The sequence below is a fragment of the Saccostrea echinata genome, unplaced genomic scaffold, assembly GCF_033153115.1.
Source record: "Saccostrea echinata isolate AGI-Se365-2 ecotype Australia unplaced genomic scaffold, CSIRO_AGI_Sech_v1 ptg000054l, whole genome shotgun sequence".
In the NCBI taxonomy this organism is placed as follows: domain Eukaryota; kingdom Metazoa; phylum Mollusca; class Bivalvia; order Ostreida; family Ostreidae; genus Saccostrea; species Saccostrea echinata.
In genome coordinates this window covers 11,060,001-11,084,692 of record NW_026889803.1, presented here as the reverse complement: position 1 = coordinate 11,084,692, position 24,692 = coordinate 11,060,001, and the positions used below count along the sequence as shown (strand labels likewise).

General features: G+C 32.7%; 3 protein-coding genes across 4 annotated transcripts in view; 2 read left to right on the top strand and 1 right to left on the bottom strand.

Moving 5' to 3' along the window:
• Positions 1-3,837, top strand: part of LOC133205258 (zinc finger homeobox protein 4-like) — a 35,953-nt gene extending 32,116 nt beyond the window's left edge. For both annotated transcript variants that reach the window (XM_061341027.1, XM_061341028.1), the window contains exons 6-8: positions 40-136; positions 542-717; positions 1,316-3,837. In XM_061341027.1, the coding sequence (XP_061197011.1) occupies positions 40-136; positions 542-717; positions 1,316-1,932 (890 nt within the window). In that variant the 3' untranslated portion in view covers positions 1,933-3,837. The remainder of the gene's footprint in view (positions 1-39; positions 137-541; positions 718-1,315) is intronic.
• A 6,515-nt stretch (positions 3,838-10,352) lies between these two features.
• Positions 10,353-17,696, bottom strand: LOC133206016 (leucine zipper protein 1-like). The gene is made up of 5 exons (XM_061341920.1): positions 17,479-17,696; positions 15,533-15,667; positions 15,281-15,343; positions 12,290-12,379; positions 10,353-11,224 (listed from the first exon to the last, which is right to left on the bottom strand). Exons 1-5 carry the CDS (start codon positions 17,629-17,631, stop codon positions 10,532-10,534), a joined length of 1,134 nt encoding a protein of 377 aa, XP_061197904.1. The 5' UTR covers positions 17,632-17,696; the 3' UTR covers positions 10,353-10,531.
• Positions 17,697-17,902: 206 nt separating this feature from the next.
• The window catches only part of LOC133172273 (26S proteasome non-ATPase regulatory subunit 7-like), a 7,435-nt gene continuing 645 nt past the window's right edge, over positions 17,903-24,692 (top strand). Inside the window, exons 1-6 of the mRNA XM_061307128.1 lie at positions 17,903-18,150; positions 19,487-19,579; positions 21,851-21,948; positions 23,479-23,559; positions 23,840-23,931; positions 24,571-24,692. The exon at positions 24,571-24,692 is cut by the window's right edge and continues 645 nt beyond it. Coding sequence (XP_061163112.1) covers positions 17,976-18,150; positions 19,487-19,579; positions 21,851-21,948; positions 23,479-23,559; positions 23,840-23,931; positions 24,571-24,692 — 661 coding nt within the window. The 5' untranslated portion in view covers positions 17,903-17,975. The remainder of the gene's footprint in view (positions 18,151-19,486; positions 19,580-21,850; positions 21,949-23,478; positions 23,560-23,839; positions 23,932-24,570) is intronic.

Below are 24,692 nucleotides of genomic sequence, written 5' to 3'. Positions count from 1 at the left end.
TATCTGGTTTTTTTTCATCCTCTTTTGATTTCCTTGCAGGATTCAATCCATCTGACATTCTTAAAGATTTTAAAAAGGAAAAGAAAGACAAAAAAGAAAAGAAGGACTCGGAAAGTGATGCTAAATCACAAGGCAAGTAGAATTAAGAGAGCATTTGAAAACTGGAAATTAGAAAAATAGGATGTCATAATCAGATAATTGTATATTTGTTTTTACCATTCTAAATTTCCTAACAATTACAATCAAGTATTGTAATCACTTAGATCTATTGTGCACTTTATTCGATGTATTTGCAAAACAGTGATATTGTGAATATTTGAACAATTTTTTTATATCCTCTTTTCAGAGCAAATAAGGGTAACATACTTGAAATATTGAGGAGAACTTTGTTCTCACTTTAGGACATTATTGCAAAATTATCCTAAATGAATTTCTTACACAGATAATGATGATGTGATGCACAGTTAACTATTTTTTTCTGCTTTGATATGAGTGCATTATTAACGTATCAATGATTATTTTGTTCTTTGTTTACAGGCAGCAACAAGGAAAATGATGTTGCAGCTCAGCTTGCTGCTGCCAACTTTATGAACCCATTTGGTGCTGGTTTTCTGCCAGGAATGGACCCCTCCATGTACCCATTGATGGGATTACCTGGAATGCCAGGGTTCCTACCTGGGATGGGAATGCCCTTCATGCCACCAGGATTCATGCCAGGTCAGTGTGAAAAGAAACCAAAGAAAAGAAAGCATCAAGACAAAGAAAATATAGAAAATATCCCCCCTAAGAAAATGAGCCGTCTAAAGTGAAAGTGCAGAAAATGGTCTTAAAAATAGCATTTATTCAGTTTTGGTAAAAAGAGGAAAGGAAGATTATAATAAAAATGTATAGAGAATATCCCCCAAGAAAATGACCCACCTAAAGTCAAAGAACAGAATTTTTCTTTTTTTTTTTTTAAAAAACAGCATTTATTCAGTGATGTGAAAAAAAGAGAGGAAGATTATAATTAAGTGCATATTGAATTTAGGAAAAGTCAAGAATCCAAGATATTGATAAAGAGATCTGTTTAGATGAAAAGGAAAATTTGTAGCATGAGTGTTACTTAATTGTACTTATTATGGAAAAGTGGTTATAACTTAAAATGCAGCAAATTTTGAAAATGTTTTCAATTTGATCAATTTATTTGTTATGAATTATTCATAATGTGTATTTAATGCATGTGTATATTACTTCTTATATTGTTGGAATTTGAAAATAAAAGCATAAGACCTAGATTTATCTATACGTTTTTTTAAAGGAGTCTTTTACATTGCAGGTGCAGAGCACTTACTGCAGTATGATCCCATGACATTTGGGACGCCATTGTCACTGTTACAAATTCCTCATCAAGCCATCAAAGATGTAAGCATCAAACTCTCAGACCCGAAAGCCAATGTAGCTCAGTACACACAGGATTGTAAATCCATAAACAGTCTCAAGTCGCTGGTCAACTCGATTGACTATAATTGTGCTAGGGAGTCAACTGTTGATGTAGGGTACATCTGTAAGAAATGTCAGACTGTGTACCCAGCCAAAGATGCCTGCATAGCTCACCAGAAGACCCTCTGCTATCCCACAGTTCCAGAAAACATCCAACCACTTCTGAAGCTGGAGCAAATCCAGTATGAATGCTATCTTTGCACAGATAAATGGTCCACAGTGCAGGAGTACAAATTGCACTGTCAGGGGGAAACCCACAAAGCTAAAGCAGCCCGACTGCAGCAGAAAAGCAGCCCTTCAAAATCCCCAGCAACAGGTCATTCAGCAGTTCAGGGGACCACTCAACCCAAAGATTCCTCCCTTACCCCCTCAAAATTTCTCAGTTCTTCCATAACACCCTCCCCATTGCCAAAAAATGACGCTACTGGAGACCAGAACGAGGCCAGTGATTAATTTTCAGAAGAAATCATGTAGCTATTTCGTTGTGTATACTTCCTATGTTTCCAAGAACTATAGGTTTAGATGTATTTTTGTTACCATTTTTTCATGCATGTTTTAGGTGTTGGTGTGCATCTTTGTTGTTGTTCGCGAGACAGAGACTCGTTAAGTGCTGTAGGTGCCACCATATTTGTTGCCGTATAAATTCGGCCACATATCCTTCATGTTGACGTTGTTATAAATAATTCGTTATTGTTTAATGCTACATTTTGAATGTAGTATATTATTATTGTTTATACATACTATGGTTCATTTTATATACATAGTTGCATTTATTTTAGTCCAATGTTTTTGTATACTGTGTTAGGTGTATATTGATGAGAAGACAGTTTAGACCAAAATCAGTGTATCAACATTTATATGTATACTTGTGTAATCAGGTTTTTTCTCTCTAGTAGTTTAGGTAATTAGAAGTATACAAATATGGCTTCCAGTTATTTCAGCATACAACCAAAATTAGAAATCAAAAATAAAATGATGAAAGAACTTTTTTTTTCTTTAATTTGCAAAATTCTTTATGGGTTTAGTGGCTGTAAGCTACTAGGTTTAACCAACCCATATTTTGATTGGTTCTCTTTTTTGTTGCAGAAATAGTCCCAGGCATAGATAGGTTGCAAATATTTTTTTTTTTCTTCAGTTTTCTACCTTGATATAGACATATATTTACAATGTAGGTTTCAATTACCTGTATCTATACAATGTAGTCCCAGCATTTTTATTATACTTCTTTTTTTTTTTTTTAATTCTTTTCATTCCATATTTGAAATAGATATTTCAACATGATAATTTTTTTTTCTTCTCTGAATTGGCTCAGAGTATCTGCTATCATGGACAAGATGATATATTTTTAGAAGCTTTCTTAGTTCGTATCATTATGCAAATCTGATTTTATTTTGTCACAAGTTTCAAAGGTTGTTATATTTTTGTGGTCAAATGAGCATTTGCAATATATATGCATTTAGTTTCCTACAGCATCAAATGATAACTAATAAATGTCAATATAGAAAAATACCATGAAATTTAAAGATCATAAAATCATGTAGCAATTCACAAACATATCACAACCACATTTAATCTTTCTATCTACATACAAAGAGTTAGAACTAGGTAATTACATAAATGAGAGAATGTATTTCAAACTTTCAGTGAAATGACCAACAATGAGTGAGATAGGACTGAGTTACGAACCTTGTTTTATGATTCTATAGTTGTATATTCTTTGCTTGCATTAGCCCTTTAGCTGCATTAGGGTAATTGTACTATACTGATCTCAGTGATTCCTCTTTTGTTAATCTGACCTCATGTAAAGAAATCCCTCTGTCATCCTTATTTTGTTCATTTTAGTTGTATTATAGTCAGTTTAGTTATATACTTATACAAATGTATTTACAAGCATATTATACTTTTCATTTCTTACGTAGTCCAGCATTTTTTTGAACATTTTTTGTTCTTTTCAATTTTGCTTGTTATAGTCAGACACTGTTCAAATTTAAGCAAAGAAAAAGAGTTCACAACTGATAACTGAATGTAATCTCAAACATATATTACATATTTCTGTTTTTCTCTTTCAACATCCAAACATTAAAACAAAGGTGCTGTTCTAATCTGATCTAAGAAAGATGAAAGTCAGTGGGTCCCACAAGGGCCGGACCTAGTAATCATGTTCTGTTGAATCTGTTTATGAAGTCACTTCAAGGAGGTGTTCATCATGTCTATTTGCTATTCCTAGCAAAAACAGTCAATATTTTAATTTTTTTTTCATTTTTCACTGTTACATCTTTTAGACATTTTAAAGAGAAGTTATATGTAGTCTGCTTTGCAAATATAAAAGAAGAAATAAATATATCTGAAAATGTCTCATTTCTATTTTATGTCTCATGAAGGAATTGGGCAATGAAAGTGGTAAGGAGCATACAACTTCTGAGTGAAATGTAAATAATTAAGTACATGCCTGAAGCATAGACATAAACAACATTTCCCATAATTTATCGCTGATTCATTTGTAATTCTGCAGATTGAAATATATAAATGAGTACTTTGAATATTCTGTATCGATCCCCCCAAATTTAATTGAACTAAAACAAGTTAATTAAATGCTTTAGTGAATCAAATTTGAGTATGTTTGCCCATGATAGTGCCTCGTGATCTTGATTGTTTCTTGAAGATCAATGGGCAATGTGGGCTTTTTTCTTCAACAACCAGTTGGAACACTTATGCTAACTTGAGTATGTCACATGTACATGGACTTAAACCAGCAGAGCTTAAACCAAGTTCATATTTCAAAGGTCAAGGCCACTTGGCAAAGAGAATGTTAAAATGGTATCTGCACTTTAATTTGGGAATTTGAGATGGAATGGAGTGAGTTCATGACCTAAATGTGTGATGTGTTGTGATCTTAATTCAAGGTCAGTGATCTCAAAGGTCAAAAACACTGGGTATAAATGAGAGGGGGAAAAGACATGCAACACCCCCCCCCCCCCCCCCCCAAAAAAAAAACAACAAAAAAACACAGGAGACCCATGGGGCACATTGCTCACCTGCGTAACCATTCTCTTCATGAAAAAAAAATAACTTCACTTGCATAACCATTCTCTTCAAGAAAAAAATTACAGAGTGACAAAAATTTCAAAAGTGCAGCAAAACTCTAGATTTTCCTTCCCTTCACAAGTGTAGCAAAAAAATTCTCCCTAGCCTTTTATAAGATAATGAGAATAAATAAACCATCCTGACAGAGACTAAATTTGCCAAAGTTTCTCCAAATTGTTGTTAAAATCCATGTTTACAATTGTCAATCTCACGATCACTATAACTCTAAGACTTATCACAACCGCTCAACTATGATGTCACTGCCTACAACACTGCATTACGAAAAGAACGGAGGCAAAAGTAAAATTAAAGAAAATGTAATGAACTGAAAATTCAACGTCTAGCAGATGAATGTGACTTTTCACTTTTGAGACAGGAATTTTTATGTATGTATTTTCACTCATGATTCGTACTCATGATATCAAAAAATCCTGTCCCACGAGTGATATAAATTCCATATCCATCTATAAAACATAAAATATCCTCTATATACAGTGTACATAATATTTATATAATATACAGAGAGAGAGAAGAGGAGAGAGATGCTTCCATTGTGGCACCTGTGTCATTTTTTTTTACGGCAGTTTCTGGTATTTCAATTTCCCTCTTGCTTCATAAGGTGTGGGATCCTTCACTAAAAAAATCTCTCGTCATTTTTACCCAAGGATACTCTGTTCCTAGTCTCTTGAAAATGACCTAGAGATTCATTAAAGTTTACTCATAAACTAACAACAGTTTTATTTGATTTAAATTTAATTGATTTGCAAAATAGACAAAACTCAGAAACAAATTAAAACAAAACAGACATTGTAGATTTACTATAATTACAAAAACGCACAGACAGTACAATGTCATAGGACAAGAAATATTTTACATAGAATAGCTACAATTGTTTGCAGAGTCAATAGCACCAAAACACCTTTTTCATACCAAATACCCATACAAAAGGTACATCTTCAAGTGCAGTTTAAACATAAATTACAGTATATGTAACATCAATTTTATACCCATTAAATGATCCTTTTCCCCCAAAAAAAATTGGTCAGGAGGATAATTGAGTAATTTCTTTTTGATAAAACATAATTCTTAAGTGGAACAAATTAATAATAATAATAATTTAAAAGGTGCTTTCCTATGTTACACAATCCCACTAAATAGCCTCTATATGAAAATGATGATAGAATATAACAAAACAGGAAGACAGAGTATAAACACGTCTTATACAGCAATAGAATTGTGTCATCTAAGACTTTATAACATATGATGTACGCTGGAATTTTCTTTTCCACGAAGCACTAAGAATTGCTATAAGCCGATTGCAGTGATCGGCAGTAATTACATGTATCTCTTAAATACCTTATGTAACATAGTAAAACCTGGAAAGTATTCCTAACTAATGAATCCTATTTATTGAAAACATGTGTTTTATGGCTATAAGTGTAATATTGTTCAATATACTATTAACCTATAGAAATACTTATCGTGCATGATTTATCAGGGATTGCGATGTTGCAGTGTCTTACAATTAAGATCTGTTGGTCAGTCTGTCATGTTTATTAAACAGGAATGAAATATCAATAAAACTGGAAAATAATTTAAATATTCTCCTGTAATATAAAGTTCATGTTTAAAAAAATAATTTTAGAAAAATCAAGTCACAAAATGTGTCCAGGCCAAATGTAAATGTATGGATCTGACGTACCTTATAAACACAACAAATTTTCATTATTTCGTAGCAGATATAGGATTTTCGTGGTCTCATTTTGCAATATCTATACAAACAATCATACTTTGAAGACAGTTACATATTGCAGTTATTCCAACAATCCTACTTGCTAGAGAATTAACTGCTTTTTCCTTATAAAGATTTTATGTAAATTTAGCATAGTTTAAATAAATGAAATTGTCTTTTGTGGAAAAAATTCAGCTTTGACTTTATATGTTATGAGCCTATGGTGTTGAACTGTGCACACTAGACCTTCAGTGTTAAAGCTCAAAACTTTTTCAAAATTATTTTGAAAAGCATTTTTATGTTATACCTAGCTCAAAATTTATAGTCATGCAAGATGAAATAGCAAACAAACAGATAAAAAAATTATATTTTTCATCCTACTCATTCAGAGTAGAAACAGATAATTACTATATGACCTAAGATGTAAAAAAAAAAAAAAAAAAAAAAAAATTACCCTTGCTGTCAAATAAATATATAAATATCATATACATGTATATCATATAAATGAAGCATGTCCTGAGAAATCAAAATGCCAGCTAGACCACTACAAAAACAATATTTACTTTCACTGATAATACACTAAATACTGAAAGTACATAAACAAGTTATTTATATTTATTTTATGGAATCAAATGACGAGTATTATGAAACTTGTATCCCGGAATATCTTCATTAATTTCAAATTATGATACAACTGCTTGCATACTTGTTTTCGAAGAAAAACACAATATAAATGATGTGACGATATTGAGAATCTATGTTATTATGACTTTTGCCTATAAGTGCTGCTGATTATACAGGAACACAATACAGAAGAGTCCACTTCATTCCTCTTAAGCAACTACATTTTTTTGAATATTTTTGGAGATTGGAAGTGTGATGAAGTTTTAACAGTATTAAACATAATTTCCCATTTTTTCATATCCTGTCCATCCTAAAATATTATATCTGTCAACAGGATGATATGGATTTCTAAAAATAGGAATTGAAATAAACTTGTAATTAGTGTAAGTGCATCAATACTTTTCATTTAAAAATGAGAATTAAGGAAAATTAAGACAGACACATCTTTACCCCAATTAAAAAATATATATCAAATTTAAACTTTAGAGACATGTCAGACAAACAGACAGATTAAAATAAAATTTAATTTCCAAACAATTAAAAAAATCTTGGTACATATTGCATCTACTTCAAACATTTTTAGTATACACAGTAATATCTCAATTTATATATATGACATTATATTACAAAGTAATAACCATCTTTTTGGGGAAGGGGGGGGGGGGGGGGGCTAGGGGCTAATAAGTCATTGAAACATATGGTACATGTAATTCACATAAATGCCACAGGCATTATTTGAGAATGTCATGGTAATATATGAGAATAACCAAATGCACCTATTTAATATACTTATTATCCTCAGAAGCCCAAAAGACAACTCAGTTATTACTGTAGATCACCAAATTTTAGCGCCACCATATTTTCGCGAGAAAGATATTTGGTATTTATAAGCGAGACAAAGTTTTCACAAATTATGCATGGTTATTATATAGATATATGCACCATATAATCTATACTGATAAAAATATAAGCGAGAATAAAATTTTCAGGAGCAGGTAGTCTCGCAAAATTACCCGAAAATAAAGTTCTCGGAAATAAAAAGTGATTTAATACAGTACATATATACAGTTGAACTTTGTTGTCTCAAACACCGATATCTGGAATACTAGGGATATGTCAAAGTGAGTTGGCAGTCCCAACCACTTTTTCTTTTTTTTTTTACCTTAGATATCTTGAATCCTAGAATATCTCAAAGTTTACGCTTGGTCCCATCAAGTTCAAGATAACAAGGTTTGACTGTATTTTACGTTTTAATAGTTGAAAAAATTACTTCTCTGTCCATACAAGCCTTGCCTACTGATACATGTCATGAACAAAGTGTGACTGACTTATCAAACTCCCAGTATGCCATGTTCTACTAGCTGGTACATGTACAATGTGTGACATGCAGATAAGTGAAATAATACGTCATGTGCCTCATTATTGGTCTTTCATTTAACTGCATGAGTACTGTTAACATAGAGAAAATAATGTAAATATAATCATTTAAATAATGCTGAGCTTTTTTAAGGTTCCAATATTAAGAAAATTTACACTTATACTAATGCTGAAAACGTATTCTTCACTATCAATTAAACTTCTGAGTCTTAGTCAATGTTCTGTGGGAGTGGACGGCAGTTCTGTCCTCTTTAAATATTTAAAAGACTTTGAAATTGTCTACTTATATAATGTACAGAAATAATTTTAATTTGTTAGTTTTCTCACCAGATGGGGTTTTATGAATAATTTGTACAGTATATGACATATTTTCCCAGCAAGTTATTCCCATTGGTTGCCATCATGGAGGTCAAACTGTGAATTATCAATTTTAAAAATTTATGGGAGGAAAAATCTTTCCAATATTAAAACTATGAATTAAATGAGACTTTAACAAATGTACATTTGTCAGAAAAACAGTGTTATCTAGCACATCAATGCCCAGAATGGCAAGTTTAATTTGGTTCAGTAATGAAGGAATTTGGGCATATTGACCTTCTATATGGCGGCTAATGGGAAATAACTCTTGCCAAAATCCCGTCTATCCAACTATCTACAGAAGATAGTTTTGGAATCGAATGAAAAATAATAATCAGATTAATAAGAATAATCGGAGATGCCTTCCGATGCAATTATTGATTATAATCACTTTATTTGATATATTTATTAGAAGCTGAAATAAACTACATTTCAAATTTAAATTTACATGTACATGAAAGTTTTGTCTGTCATTTCTTAAAATAATCTAGATAACAATGTCTTTACTGTATTGATATAAATTATTTCCAAGAGTTTTAGCGACATGTTTTATATTTACATTAAAAATCAAACCAGAGTGGAAAAATTTCCAGATTATCCCCGTTGATTTATTAATGGAAAAAATAATCAATTGAGTGATTTTTCTACTGTAATCGATGATTGGAACAACATTTATAGGAAAGAGAGCTCTTTGTTTTCAACGTTCAAGATTTATACAGGAGGGCATTGCAGCACAGAAACCTTTGTATCCCTGATGAGATTCGTTATAGTCTAGCAATTATCTACTAATATTAGAAGAGAATATCTACACTGGAATAGAATATTGAAAATATCAAACAGTCCTTATGACATTGATAATTATACAAGGAATGCCCAATTTTACATGGAGACCCTATTAAAATCAAATTATTTTTTTTTGCAGTTAATCTAATTGGTTACTCATGAATTTGCTATTTACAAATTTAGCACCCACTTTCAATTCATCACCTTGGAGAATAACAATTAAAAATGGCCTAAATATGGAAAAAAAATCTGATATTTAAAGCTATCGTGATGTTATTAACAGAATTTTATTAAATATTCATGGTTTTTGTATCTATAAATATGTCACTAAATGAACTATCAGAATTGTTTTTTATCTAAAGTAAATTATAACAGTGATTTTGATTTTAGGAATAGACAACCAAAAATAACCAAATGGTCAAAGAATAAACATCTCATTGATTTAACAATACTTGCACTTTAGTGCATGTAAATGCTAAGCAAAGATATGTAATCTATTGTAATATATTTCTACTCCTTTGTAAAACTCGAGAGCCCTAATGCATTTTTCCTTCATCCAAAAAGTAATGACTATATATAGACATACCATATTTGAAATATCACTAATGAAAATATTTCCATAATAATTTGACAATTTGAAGTCTTACAGTTGGGAAATAAAAAATTCTTCAAAATATGATGGTAGAAGGTGAATACTGAGACAAAATGTTATTTTAACAATAACTGTAAAATCATAAGAGACTTCATTTTTGCTGTTCTAAATCTGTATATAAAAGTACATATGAGTAATATGATCTACACCTTCTAACTTGTATGTGCATAGCTGTGTTTAACTGAATTAACACAACAGCTGCAACAAACAGAGGAGAATGATGGCTTAGACATTTTCAAAATGTCAGTTAAACAATTAGTATAAAATCAGGTAACATTCTACCTGCATTTAATCTGCTAGCTTACTTTTCATAAGAGATATTGATTAGAAGTCATGAAGTGGAATGAATATCAAAGGGCAAGGGGGGAAAAAATACCCATTTCCTATCTACATGGTAAATGGAAACAACTGGCATTTCATTCAGGGCTAACAGATAGGGATGATCACCTTCGGCCATTAGTTACTGCCTTCAGTGAAGATGGCCTACCTAAATGACTATTGTTTTTACTGGTAACAGCTTCATCTTTTAGAGTTGGCAGACTACCTGTCCCTTTGGCTTTCTGTTTAAGGTCCTCATTTTCATTTTTCACTGTATTCAGTTGTCTCTTTAACTGAACAAAGTCTTTAAATGTTTTCTGGTGGCTATCTATTGCATACTGTTTTTTGAGTTTTTCTAACTCCTTCAAAACTTTTTGGTATTCCTCAAAGAGTTTCTGTTTTGATAATGCTGTTTGGACAAGCTGTTCTTTTGACGTTTCCACTTCATTTTGCAGTTGTTTAATCATTTTTTCAAAATGTCGTTCTCTTTCGTTGGCAATTCCTCTTTCTGTCTGCATTTGTGTAATTTTCACTTTGAGATTTTCAATGAGTTTGACTTTTTCTTCGTCCATCTTGCTGTCACTTGCTTCCTTTTCCAGGTGGCTGATACGGTAGTTCAGTTCTGTGTTCTTTTGAACTAGCTCTTGAATTTCTTGTTTCAGTTCTTTATTTCTCCTGGCAAGTTGTTCTGACTCGTTGTGGTTTAAGAGGTAGAGATTCTTTTGTTCTAAAGCCTCTATAGCTTCCCTCAGAGTATTGTTTTCAGTTCTCAGGTCTCTTGAATTCCTAGATTCTTCATCCAGTTTCATTTGAAGGATCTAAAATCAATCAGAAAATTGTGTAAATATAATTATACGTGAGTGTTTCTTTGCTGAATACTGCTGAATTTGAAATATTGGTCAAGAAAATTGAATATGTTTTTTTAAAAAAAATAGATGTGTTGTTATTGCCACGAATACCCCTGAAAGCAAGCAAAATTTCAAATGCAATATTTAGTTTGAAAATTGTATTTGAACTTGACCTTTACTTTCTGGTAAAATACCTGCATATGCAATTTCAACCTTTTCATACATCCCTACAAAAGTTAGAGAGCAGAAACTAAAAATTTCTTATTTTTTCCTCATTTCAAGAGGGAAAACTCTGTCAAAAATCATCGGACCATGACCAAATTCGAACTTGACCTGTATTTTCTGGTAAAATACCTGCATATGCAATTTCAACCTTATACATACTTCCCTACAAAAGTTAGAGAGCAGAAACTGAAAATTTCTTATTTTTTCCTCATTTCAAGAGGGATAACTCTGTCAAAAATCATCAGACCATCACCAAATTCTAACTTGACTCCATTTTCTGGTAAAATACCTGCATATAAAATTCAACCTTATACATACATTTCTACAAAAGTTAGAGAGTGGAAACTGAAAATTTCTTCTTCTTTTTTTTAAGTTCAAGAGGGATAACTTGTCAAAAATCATCAGACCAAATTCAAACTTGACCTGCGTATTCCCATGACATATCCATATCCAGTTGAATGTGTGCAACTGTTGCTGAGATAATGAACAGAAAGTCTTTGAAGACAGAATGATGGAACACAGTAACACTTTATGCCCGGGCCATTTCAGGACGGGGGCATAAAAATATCTGAGTTACGTACTGTATTTTATTACACTCTAAATCAGCCTTGACTATATGAACCCTGGTCTGTTCCATTATGCTACAGTTAAGTGTCTCCATGAGAACAAAGCCTTTGAGAGGATATATAATGAGCAGCATTTATTAAATGTAAAGTCATATCAAAATGTTAAGTATTTCTTAGTTAAATTTTAATAAGTAAGAACTTTGATCATGATATACTATTAAAGAGATTACATACAGATACTCACATTGAATTTTTCATCAGACTCTGACATCTTATTCAATTTACTAAGAAGTTCTTTGTTAATTTTCTCCAGTTCCTGAATCCGAGCCTTGAGCTAAATTAAAAAAAAATAAAGAGACCCATTGACCACAATGCTCACTTGAGAAATCTTACCTTTCTCGCAAACAATTATGTAGAGGAATGAATCCTTATTTTTGTCATCAACTTATGAAATTCTACAAATTCTGCAATTTTTATATTGAGGCTTGATGTTGAACATACAAATTGTGATCTTGTTGTTTTTTGCACAAGTTTATATATTTTTGTGTAAACCTTTGACCTCCTACTGTGGCACCACCCTAGCATGGTGACCATGATTTATTTGACCAAGTTTGAATATACACTAAAAAGGGATACACACATGTCAATACTGTATATCCATTTTTTTTTTTTCACGTGTTTGAAATTTTGCGAAAAAGGGTAGATTTGTACATTTTTAATTTTTTTTACAATTTAAATTTTTTTTTTAGAAAAATGGTAGTGTTTGTATGGCACACAATAACCAACAGAATTTCTGCATGTTTTATTTTTTGAAAATTAAAAATGTGAAAAATAGATCATCGTAAAAAAAAAAAAAAAAAAAAAACGGACATATGGTAAAATGACTGAAGATTTTTTTCCTATATTTTCCTATACATATATCCTAAATCCTTGACCCTGCCCTAGCTTTGTGGACAAAGATTTTAACTAATTTGAAGAATTTTCACTCCCTTTAGAAGTTTATATATCTATATGACTAATTGTATCCCCCACCCCCCACCCCCATTCCTAAGATGAAAATTCAAAAAAAAAAAAAAAAAAAATCCTATACATTCCAATATAAAAATCTGACACCCTCCTGTAGTCCCATCATAACCCCTGCAAGCCATGATTTGAAAGTTTAGTCTCTCCTAGTTCAGTGTTTCTTGAGAAGACCACACTCTTATTTTCATGATTTTTGTAATGATTTCCACTTCCTTAAAAAGAGAGTGGCCTTTTATTTGAACAAAATTGAATTCCCTACACCCAAGGATGTTTTGTGCCAAGTTTGATCTCAACTGGCCCCATAGTTCTGGAGAAGACATCAACAAGAGACCTAAGGGCCTAGAATTGCTCTACTTATAAATTGTATAACTTTGTCACTGTGACCTACTTTTGGGTCAATCCCGAGGCCCCAAGACAAATTGACTGATAAGGTTTGATGATCCTTGGCCTGTTAGTATCCAGATTAATAAGAATTGACAATGAATGTTAATAAAATTCAAAATGTACACTTTGACCTACTTTTGAATTGACACATCCCAGGGCACAAAATCCATGAACAATTTAGGTTTCGTGACCCTAGACACAATATTTATAATGATAAGCCGTTAAATTCAGAAAGTAGGTAACCATGACCTATTTTTTTAAACTGACACACCTCTAGAACCTAAGAAGCATCAACTGACAAAGTTTGATGATTCTAAGCCTCTTAGTAGCCTAAATATTGAGATATCACTATGAAATTCCAAAAAAGGTCACTGTGACCTATTTTTTCATTGACAAACCCTGAGAACCCAAGATGCATCAACTGACAAAGTTTGACAACTGTCAATAACTCTATGCCTCTTATTATCCAAAATATTTAGATATAGCTGTGAAATTCCAAAAGTCGGTCACCGTGACCTACTCTTTGGTTCACATACTCTAAGAACTTGAGATGCATCAACTGACAAAGTCTAAGCCTTTTATTATCAGAAATATTTAGATGTAGCCTTAAAATGTCATAAGTAGATCACTGTAAACTACTTTTTGGTTGATACACTCTGAGGGCCCAAGATGCATCAAATGACAAAGTTTAATGATTCTAAGCTTCTTAGTATCTGAAACATTAAATTCCAAAAGAAGGTCACTGAGACATACTGTTTTGCTGAAATACTCTGAAGCCTTAAGATGCATCAATTAACTAGGTATGATTATCTTAATTAATTCTTAATTATCTCCCCTTGAAAGAAGACATGGTCTTTCATTTGATAAAACTTGAATCATCTTTACCCAAGGATGCTTTGTGGCAAGTTTGGTTGAAATTGGCCCAGTGATTCTTGAGAAGTCGAAAATTTGAAAAGTTTACAGATGACAGACAACACATGACATATGACACTTGGACGCCATACACCCTTTGATTAGAAAAGCTTACTTAAGCCTTTGGCTCAGGTGAGCTAAAAAATAGGTCAACTGACCTACAACTAAGTTAACATGAGGTTCTGAGATACAAGGGTGATGCCTTGAACAATTTTTAATCTGGTAATGTATCCTCATTCTTATGTGTATATTTGGATATAATTTGCCCCATGGTTCATGAGAAGATTTTTTAAGCAACCACTATTTTTTTTTTCTACATTTCCCCAACTAATTTCTCCTTGTTTTAAGGGCCAAATCCCAATTTATAATACAAATGAAAACCCTTTGCCCAAAGACACTCCGTGACACATCTGATATGGACCACATTCCAAAAAGTGTACACAACTGCAGGCCTTTGGGCTCAGAAGAGCTAAAAATGTGAAAAGTCAACAGAGGACAGACAGACAGATGGACAATTGACAAGTTTTAATCAGCTGAAAAGCTCAGGCCATTGGCTAAAGACGTGAGCAAACAAAAGGAAATATACTACAACAAATATAAAACACTAAATTTTAATACGATGTCTGTAAAACTGGGCTTCTGATTTATTTGTCTGCACTGAAATGTGTAATATTTTTTGGACAATATGACTTTCAGATTAAGTGGAGCCAACTGTAGTGCATAAAACTTGAAAGAAGTCAAATTCAGTTTGTGAAATTTACACACTAAATAATCAATTTATTTTTGATTACAGATTTCAAATACTCAATAAATTGTTTCAATTGATAGATAATGTCATAATTAATTATATCATTTTTCATGCATATATATGTTATTATATTTCTACCAACTTTCATAATCAACTCTAGCAGCTTACTCTAGCAATTTCATCATTATTCCTCTTCTCCATGTCTAATTTTTCTTCAATGGCATACATCATCTGTGGCAAAACATTGGAGATAGACAGTGGAACACACAAAAAAAAAATAGGCATTTGACTACCAGATTTTTATATGCTCAGCTTCATATCCAAAGCAATCAGTCTAAAGTCTAGTGTTTATTTACTGTTAATATCATCAATAATTTAATATTTGTTTAATTCTACCGTTTTTCATGAATATACTAGAACCTCATTCTTATGCTTCTCTGCCATCATAGCATTGATCTCATCAGCTCTCTTAAGGTACTGCTCCTGAATCTTCTTTATCCTCTCCTGGCTCTCTTCTGCAAGGGCATGTAACTCTGCACACTTTAATGTCTTTAGCTAGTAAAAGATAAGAAAAAAAAGGTCGGAATGTGCTCCAGATTGGGAGAAATTGGTAGAGACCAGAGAAAAATTATAACCATGCAGCTACTCTAGAAAGGTGTCCTGTCAAAAGAGCCACTGACCTTTAATGATTTAACCTGCCCTACACCTACACCCCACTCTAGTCCTGTAGCATTTTTTTCTATGTCGTCTAATCATGGGGCCAAATAGCAAGAAGAAAGAAAATATGATAGACAAGATAAAAAAATGCACCTTAAGCTCTTCTCAATTCTAGAGACATGTTTTATTAGGAAGGGTATCTAATCAAGAAATTCTATCATTTCTTAATGATAGAATGTTAATCCAATTTTATATTTGTCCTCAACATTGTTTAGGAAAATGACAGAAAATTGTATGATAAATTAAAGGCCCACATAGAAATCTACACTTAACCCACTAAGAGCAGAGATTAAATTTGACATAATAGTACAGATGCATGCAGTAACGACACATTAACAAAATAATTGTATGTGTGTAATCAATCTGAATGACAATAAGAACAAAATATTTTATAATCTATCTATCCCACATGAGCACTTCAACCACATTAAAGTCATCAAATAAACTTAACTGTTCACTGAACTTTTAAGTTTCCTCATTTCCAAACCAGATTTAGCCAGCTAGGATACATTACAACTGCATGGGAACAAACTTGTATGACATAATTTACACTGGAAAATTAAATTTTAGCCATTGTTGTCAAGAGCGAAATGAAGCTGTAGTTGTTATTTTAGAGATTATGAGAGTGTGACATATAATTTGTTCCAGAAATGTTTTACCTCATTACAGCAGGCAATGGAATATCATGAATAATTATGGATATCCTTTTTGGAAGTCAGCCATTTTTGTAATGTTAAATCCCTCACAGACTTTGATTGGAATGACTTAACTTTACCTGTCCCCAGAAAATCATGCCAAAATATAGTGTCGCCATAGGTGACTTCTATATATATGAGATTGTGCGAGTCAGATCAAAAAAATAAAAAAGTATGAGGTATGGGGCCTTTTTTACCCCCCAAATTGAATTCTACAGTTAAAGATTTAGTTTAAAACTTTGTTTTTAAACAAAGTTTTCTACCTCTTCTGTAAAAACATTCTGATCAATAAATTTGTTGTTTATTCAGTTAAAAATTGGCAAAAATAATTGTCAATGAAGTGCATGCTGCACATGCTTAGTGTCGTTTCTTTGATTCGTACTTAGCCATTTTTTCAATTGTAAACAAACCAAGCAGATGTCGCTGAAGCTGAAAGATCTTGAAAAAAATACAGAGGCAATATTGAATTTATTTATTAATCTAAAAAACAAGACACTAACCCTAATCTCTCTGGTGGTATGCGAGGACTAACCCAAAGCTCCCGGGCAGATGCTAGACTGACCCTAATCAGTCAAATAGTGTGCAAGGACTAACCCTAATCAGTCAAGTAGTGTATGAGGACTAACCCTAATCTCTGGGATGAATGTGAGACTAACTCTAATCTACCTTACGACAGTGCGATAAGCGAGCAGATCTTATGGACTTGGACTGGTAAAGTGAAGTCTACCCCTTTGATTTTGTTGCCATATCAATATACTAGCTGAACTTGACAGTTCTTATCAAAGATATCAAAGAAATTACATATGACATGTATGTATTTTGAGATAAAATGCAAAAAAAAAAAGACTCTCCGATAGGTGTGCCCTATTGTATGATAAATGTTAAATGATATTGTCTGATAAAAGAAATTAAAGGACGATAAATAGGAATATTTAAAGTTGTGTATCAAAATACCTCATATTCTTCAATTTTCTGCTTCAACACTTTGTTCTCTTCTGCTATTTCTTTGACAAACCCTAGGGTTTCTATATGCTTTTTAGTCAGTCGTTCATCTTGATCATGCATGTTTTCCCTCGGAATACGATTTGAACTATAACAATTCTGCATTTTTATCAAAAATAGTATAAAAGACAAAACCACGTTAAAAATTCATTGCTTAGCAGCTGTCAACAATTGAGGACGAATAACAACTTCCGTTTTAACGTTGTTCATAAAAAAATAGTCCAAAATTTTAGCAACAGTAAAACAATATATTAGAAAAAATTGTGATGAACTAAATATATTTTAATTCAAAATGTTAGAAAAATTATCACAAATTTTGATATAAGTATTATATGCAGATGTGCCCAATAATATTCACACCGGAAGTTGTTCTGCTTTCATTTTGCGAAAAGTTGACGAGTCACCGGCGTGACAAAATATTAAAAGTACTTCTATAGCTCACGTTCAAAATGCCTGTCAGCGATCCGAACAAAATTTCTAAAGTTGTTGTCCATCCTTTAGTTCTTCTCAGTGTGGTAGACCATTTTAATCGTATGGGAAAGGTTGGAAATGCAAAGAGAGTCGTTGGTGTATTGTTAGGCGCAAACAGACAAGGGGTTCTGGATGTTTCAAACAGCTTTGCAGGTTATAATAATCTATTTGTTCTGAGATCGTGAGAAAGTTTTAAAATATTTTAAAAGCACGTTAATTAAAACCCGGTTGAGTTTGTTTTCCAAGTCACATACTTCCTCGTTTGAGTGAAAAAAAAAATTTTTAAACGGTATAGTTTTATAGGGTTATTGAACTTATATTTACAGGCACTTGTTTCGTATACGGGGTACCCCTACTTATTTTTACCACAAGGTACCTAACTCAATTTCAGGCACCCCCGCTTCAAGCTCGTATTTTGTTCATATATCAATTATTAACATACTTTAAAATTATATTGTTCGCTTCGAGAGACTTTTTTCTTGTCAAATAAATCCTTTCAGACGTCTCTGGTCAAGCCTCTTTATTGTAAACCACTCATTTATTCCTTGAAAATTACCTCGATACATGTTAAGACTTTAGATGGGATACAAATTTCCAGTTGAGGTTATAAATGAAGGATAAATCCAGAGACCTCAGAATTGAATACTTGGAAGTATCCCCAACCGGAAGCTGAAAGGATTTATTGGACAAGAAAAAAGTCTCTCGAAGTGAACGATATGATTTTAAAGTAAGTTAATGAGTGATATATGAACAAAATACAAGCTTGAAATGGGGGTGCTTGAAATTGAGTTAGGTACCTTGTGATAAAAATAAGTAGGGGTGTCCCATATACGAATGTGATAAAAATAAGTAGGGGTGCCCCGTATACGAAACAAGTTGCCTGTTCTTATATTGGTGAATATTGGCACGAGTTGGCTGTACAAATGCACAAGTTGAGAGTGCATTTGTACGGCCAACGAGTTCCAATATTTACCAATATAAGTTCAATAACTCCTTTATTATATAGCTAAAACATCTCCCATTGATTTATGTTAATTATTTCAATTGAATAACTCAAATTAATAAGAACTTTTCATTATCGGTATTTATAGTAACGTCTGTCCTGTAAGCGTTCAATATCACATCATTCCAACTACCCTACCAAGGGTTATGCTTTGCTTACTGAGGTTTTATGGAGGCTAATATGTACTAAATTATTAATTAATAATTTCAATTTTGTATGAAAATAAACACATCTTACCTAGCTGCCACTACCTATCATAAATTTGCCTTTGAGGTGTTGACCAGACTACATTTTTAGTTTACAACAGGGCGTTAGATATTGAACGTTCGTATTAGGAATGTTTCGGGCATACTCACAAACGTAATACAAACTCAGCGTTCAATAAAACGCCAAGATATTGAATGCTAAAATTCTCTAGATTTTTAGTAGTTTTTTTATTATAGACTATTTATTAGCTATATAATAAATTGATTTATTTATTTCTAGTTCCCTTTGATGAAGATGACAAAGATAAAACTGTGTGGTTTTTGGACCATGACTATTTGGAAAACATGTACGGGATGTTCAAAAAAGTAAATGGTAAGAGTAGTTAAACAGGTTCAAAGAGTTTGACTCTTCAGACTACAGGTACATGTACTTGGGGACATGATTGTGCATCTATGATACATTGCAACCATCTCTTTATTTATTTATTTATTTTTTAATAATTTTCTTTATTTTTAATATCTAACCACTTCATCTACATGTTCCTGTTTAAAAAATTACATTAAAAATTAAACCCTGACGCATTCTTTACCCATTTATAGATATATAAAGAGAGCTCTCTTGAAGGGTAGAGATTAAAATCAAGATTATATTTAAAAAGTGATAATAAAATTATCATTTAAGGGTATTGCATTGTAGACGCAAGATCATGTTTACAAGTACCTCCTGTGCTTCAAAGCAATAAAAGTAGATTAAAGGTTATTTTCACAGAAAAGTCATAGAAATTAGCAGTACCTAATGTACAGGGTATAGGTCGATACTTTTTTTCTCAGAACCTTGGGGGTGGCCCAATGTAAAGGATCAACCTTTGTAAGATCAAAGTTAACAAATTCAATTCAATTCAATTCAGTTTATTGACATCACCATGTTGGCATACAGTCAAAATAAGAAATCAAATGACAGATACATGTAACAGAAAAAAAAAGAGAAGAATGTTATAATTGCATGCAGTTCATTTTTACACAGTTCCTTATAGACCTTGGCATTGTTTCCTCAGCATAAAGCATTTATCTAAGTAGATACATAAACGTTTTGTAGTGTTATATTCACATGGGTTAACAATTTCTTTAATGGGATCAGTACCATAGTATAATTTATCATCAAAAATATCACAATATTGAAATCGAAGATTGTCATACACAGGACAGTAAAGTATAAAATGTTTTTCATTTTCAACCAATAATTTACAAGCATAGCATAAACGTTTTTCCTTAGGGATTATTGGTTTACAGTATCTACCTGTTTCAATGAATAGTGAATATGCATTGATTCTTAATTTTGTTAGCTGTGATCTTTCATGCTTTTTTAAAGGAAACTTTAAGTAATCCTGCAATTTATAACCAGTGCAGTTTAAGATTTTACTATAAAAATAAAGTTTTCCTGAGTTAGAAGATGAGATTTTGCTCAATTGTTCAAAGGTCATATCAACAAAAGTTTTATTTAACTTAAACCTCAAATCCTTATGGGAAATATTTAAAGAAGTCAAGTTTAGTTTTTGTTGAAGATTGAAAATTTTGCTTTGCCATGAAGTATAACCCTTTTTCAGAGCTAACTCTTTGTCCTCTTTGAAAGGTGATACTAAAAGTGCATTATTATATGTGGTATTTGATTCCATATTCCTTAATCTTATATAATATTTAAACATGTTTTCATAACATGAATAGTAAAGTGGATAAGAACCTAGTTCAGCATTGACTGCTAAATTTGATGCTTTTCTATGTACACCTAGAATATCTTTGAGAATATGATTTTGAATTTTTTCAAATGGAAAACATTCTGAAGATTTAATATCTAATTTATAGTCTGTAATCCATATTTCAGATCCATATGTTATAATTGGAACAATCATTGAATTGTATAGTTTAAGTAACACTTGAACTGAAAGATTGTTATTTCCAGGTATACTTGATTTCAGTGCATAATACGCCCCCGAAATCATAAAAACTTCCGGTACATTGAATTTAAAGCAAAATTGTGCCATTATCTGTAAATTTTTGATTATTTTCCCAGTGTGGTATCTCAGTTGAGAAATAATTTAATGATGATATTTAAGAAAAAGGTTGGACAAGCATAGTTTTTGGTAGAACAAGTAATTTTACAATAGAAACCTGTCCAAGGGAAGTACTACAAAATTCTATTTGTCTCCCCTGCCTTTCATCAAGTAATGAAGCATATTGCATTGAGTTAGGTCACCTTCATGGTATTTGATTTCTTGCAATTGATGTAGCACAAAAATACACAAATTTCACTGATATCTGTAATGGTTGTAGAATTATCATCCAGTTACTGAATTCTTGCGTTGCAGAACTTGTATGCATGAATTGAGTTACTGAATTTTTTGCATGTTAGAAGTTATATCCATGAACTGAAGTTGTAGAAGGTAGATCTCAAAATACATAAAGTGGCAACACAGGCTAGTGTTGTTGAGTTTACACTTTTCAAAGTATATCACCTTCCCTCTGACGGCCCTTAACAGGAGCCTATGAAATCTTGTACTGTGTATGGTTGTTCAAGAATTTAGAGAAGACCTATATGCAATTATATTTTATTGAAAACATTATTTCATCTGCAGTTTTGTTTTTTCAGCCCGTGAGAGAATTGTGGGATGGTATCATACAGGCCCAAAGCTTCACCAAAATGATGTCGCCATCAATGAACTTCTGAGACGGTACTGTCCAAATTCTGTAAGTATTTCGTTTATTGTCCATTTGGTGTTCAAAAGTTGACTTAATTACTATGCAAGACAATTTGTACTTATTTACAAGAACCATTTGTCTCTTTCACAAAAAAATTACATAGCAAAAGTCTTTTGTTGTAATTTGATTCTGTTAAATGTGAATTAGAAGAATTTACCATTAATTGCTTGATTTTTTTTATACGTGTTTTTGAAGCATGAGATTATGATTAACCAAGACTTAAGTCTTAGTCTTACCTTTTTAGCTCACCTGAGCTGAAAGCTCAAGTGAGCTTTTCTGATCACCCGATGTCCGTCGTCCGTCCGTCTGTCCGTCCGTAAACTTTTCACATTTTCCACTTCTTCTCAAGAACCACTGGGCCAATTTTAACCAAACTTGGTACAAAGCAACCTTGGGTGAAGGGGAGTTTAAATTGTTAAAATGAAGGGCCAAGTCCCCTTCAAAGGGGAGATAATCAAGAAAATACAAAAATTGGGTGGGGTCATTAAAAAATCTTCTTCTCAAGAACCACTGTGCCAGAAAAGATGAAACTTATGTGGAAGCATGCTGGGGTAGTGTAGATTCTAAATTGTTCAAATCATGGCCCCTGGGGGTAGGGCGGGGCCACAATAGGGAATCCAAGTTTTACATTGAAATATATAGGAAAAATCTTTAAAAATCTTCTTCTCAAGAACCACTGGGCCAGAAAAGATGAAACTTATGTGGAAGCATCCTGGGGTAGTGTAGATTCTAAATTGTTCAAATCATGACCCCTGGGGGTAGGGCGGGGCCACAATAGGGAATCCAAGTTTTACATTGAAATATATAGGAAAAATCTTTAAAAATCTTCTTCTCAAGAACCACAGGGCCAGATAAGCTGAAACTTACTTGGAAGCATCCTGGGGTAGTGTAGATTCCAATTGTTCAAACCATGACCCCTGGGGATAGGGCTGGGCCACAATAAGTACTACGGGGGGGGGGGGGGGGGGGGGGAGAGAAATCAGGTGAAAAACAGCAAGGCCAAAGTTACTCAGGTGAGCGCTGTGGCCCATGGGCCTCTTGTTTATAAAAGAAGCATCAAGTGTGTTTTATTCCTTAGGCATATTGCCTAGTCATTCACTGACATTCAGTTTAACTGACATTTTCAAAAAGAATTCAGAAAATGTCATTAAGAAATGGGAATGATTATTTTATCCTAAGTTAAAAAACAAAGAAAAGCTAGAAACCAATACCAATTAAAGGTTGAAAATGTGGAAGATTCCCACGTGTGGATACCAAACAGTATTCAAGAGGGTCAGTATTTAAAGTTGTAAACTTAAAGACATAAAACAGATCACCAACACTTTGTTAGAATGCAGCAATAGATTTATTTTGTTGACTGGTTTCAACTAGGGACAGTTGTCATCATCTCATCTTCTGATGATGACCGTTTCTGGTTGAAACTGGTCAACAAAATAAATCTACTGCTGCATGCATTCTCATGAAGTGTTGGTGATCTGTTTTATGCTAAGTTAAAGTAAATTCCATCTCTATTTGCAGGTATTAGTTGTCATTGATGCCAAACCAAAAGACCTAGGTCTGCCGACTGAGGCATACATAGCTGTAGAGGAAGTCCATGATGTAAGTTCATTTGATTTGTTACCTGATGTTCTGTTATGAAAAGTGTGTGCATTTTTCAAGAGATCTTCAGAATGTGGACTCTGATATAAAGTTCAAAGTCTAGAATTAACCATCATGGAATTAAGCCTTAGTCCAATAGTTTCAGTTGCACACATGGTTATGTTTTTCTTAACATAAGGGTCAGTAATGACGGAAATGTAGACGATGTATATTTTCCAAGCTATTAAACTTACTTTCAGTTATAGAGTAAAAAGTACTCCTTTTTTTCTGTGTGTTGCAGGATGGGACCCCCACTAGTAAGACCTTTGACCACGTGCCCAGTGAGATTGGGGCCGAGGAGGCAGAAGAAGTAGGCGTGGAACATCTTTTAAGGTGTGATAAGAATCTAGATTAAATTTATTTGGTTCACATCTAGATTCAAAAAGCAAGTGATACACAACTATTAACTGAAACCAAAAAACCAATATGGAACTGAAGTGTCAAGTTACATTTGTCTCTAATTTTACATTCTTGTCTTCTCCAGAGCCACTGGGCAAGATTTTTCCAAACTTGACACAGTTTCCTTGTGTGAAGGAAATTTAAGTTTGTTGTGAAGAGCCATGTCTCTTCTCTTGAATTTGTTAAACTGACATGAAAGCTTATTGAAGCATATTTAGTGCAGATAAAAACTTTTTCAGACAGGGCACTCTGGCTTTAGTTTCAGTGGTCACAATATTAAGTAATTTTATCAACAGATATTTGTCAAAGATTATGTAAGTATACTCAGTGATCATTTTAATCCATTGAATTATTATTTTACCATTATTTTAACTTGGCGACACAATATTTCTTCATTATAAACATGCTTTCCCAGAAGGCATTTTTGCCATTCTCATATACATGTATTATTGTTCCAGCACACAGCTAATGAAAAAAAAAATAGTATGTAGATCTAGAACTTGGTATTTTGAGAATATTTCTGCAAATACAATCGTGATAAAGATGTGACATGAATGTTTTCTTTTATTGCAGAGATATCAAGGATACCACAGTAGGATCTCTGTCACAAAGAATCACAAACCAGCTGATGGGTCTTAAAGGGCTCCACGGTCATGTGAACGATATTAATGGTTACCTCCAGAAAGTTACGTCCA

Coding starts and splice junctions, on each gene's coding strand:
- LOC133206016 (XM_061341920.1), bottom strand. CDS start 17,631: ATGCAGAATTGTTATAGTTCAAATCGTATTCCGAGGGAAAACATGCAT. Junction 15,668..17,478: donor AGAAAATTGAAGAATATGAG/GTATTTTGATAC, acceptor ATCTTTTACTAG/CTAAAGACATTAAAGTGTGC. Junction 15,344..15,532: donor CAGAGAAGCATAAGAATGAG/GTTCTAGTATAT, acceptor GTTTTGCCACAG/ATGATGTATGCCATTGAAGA.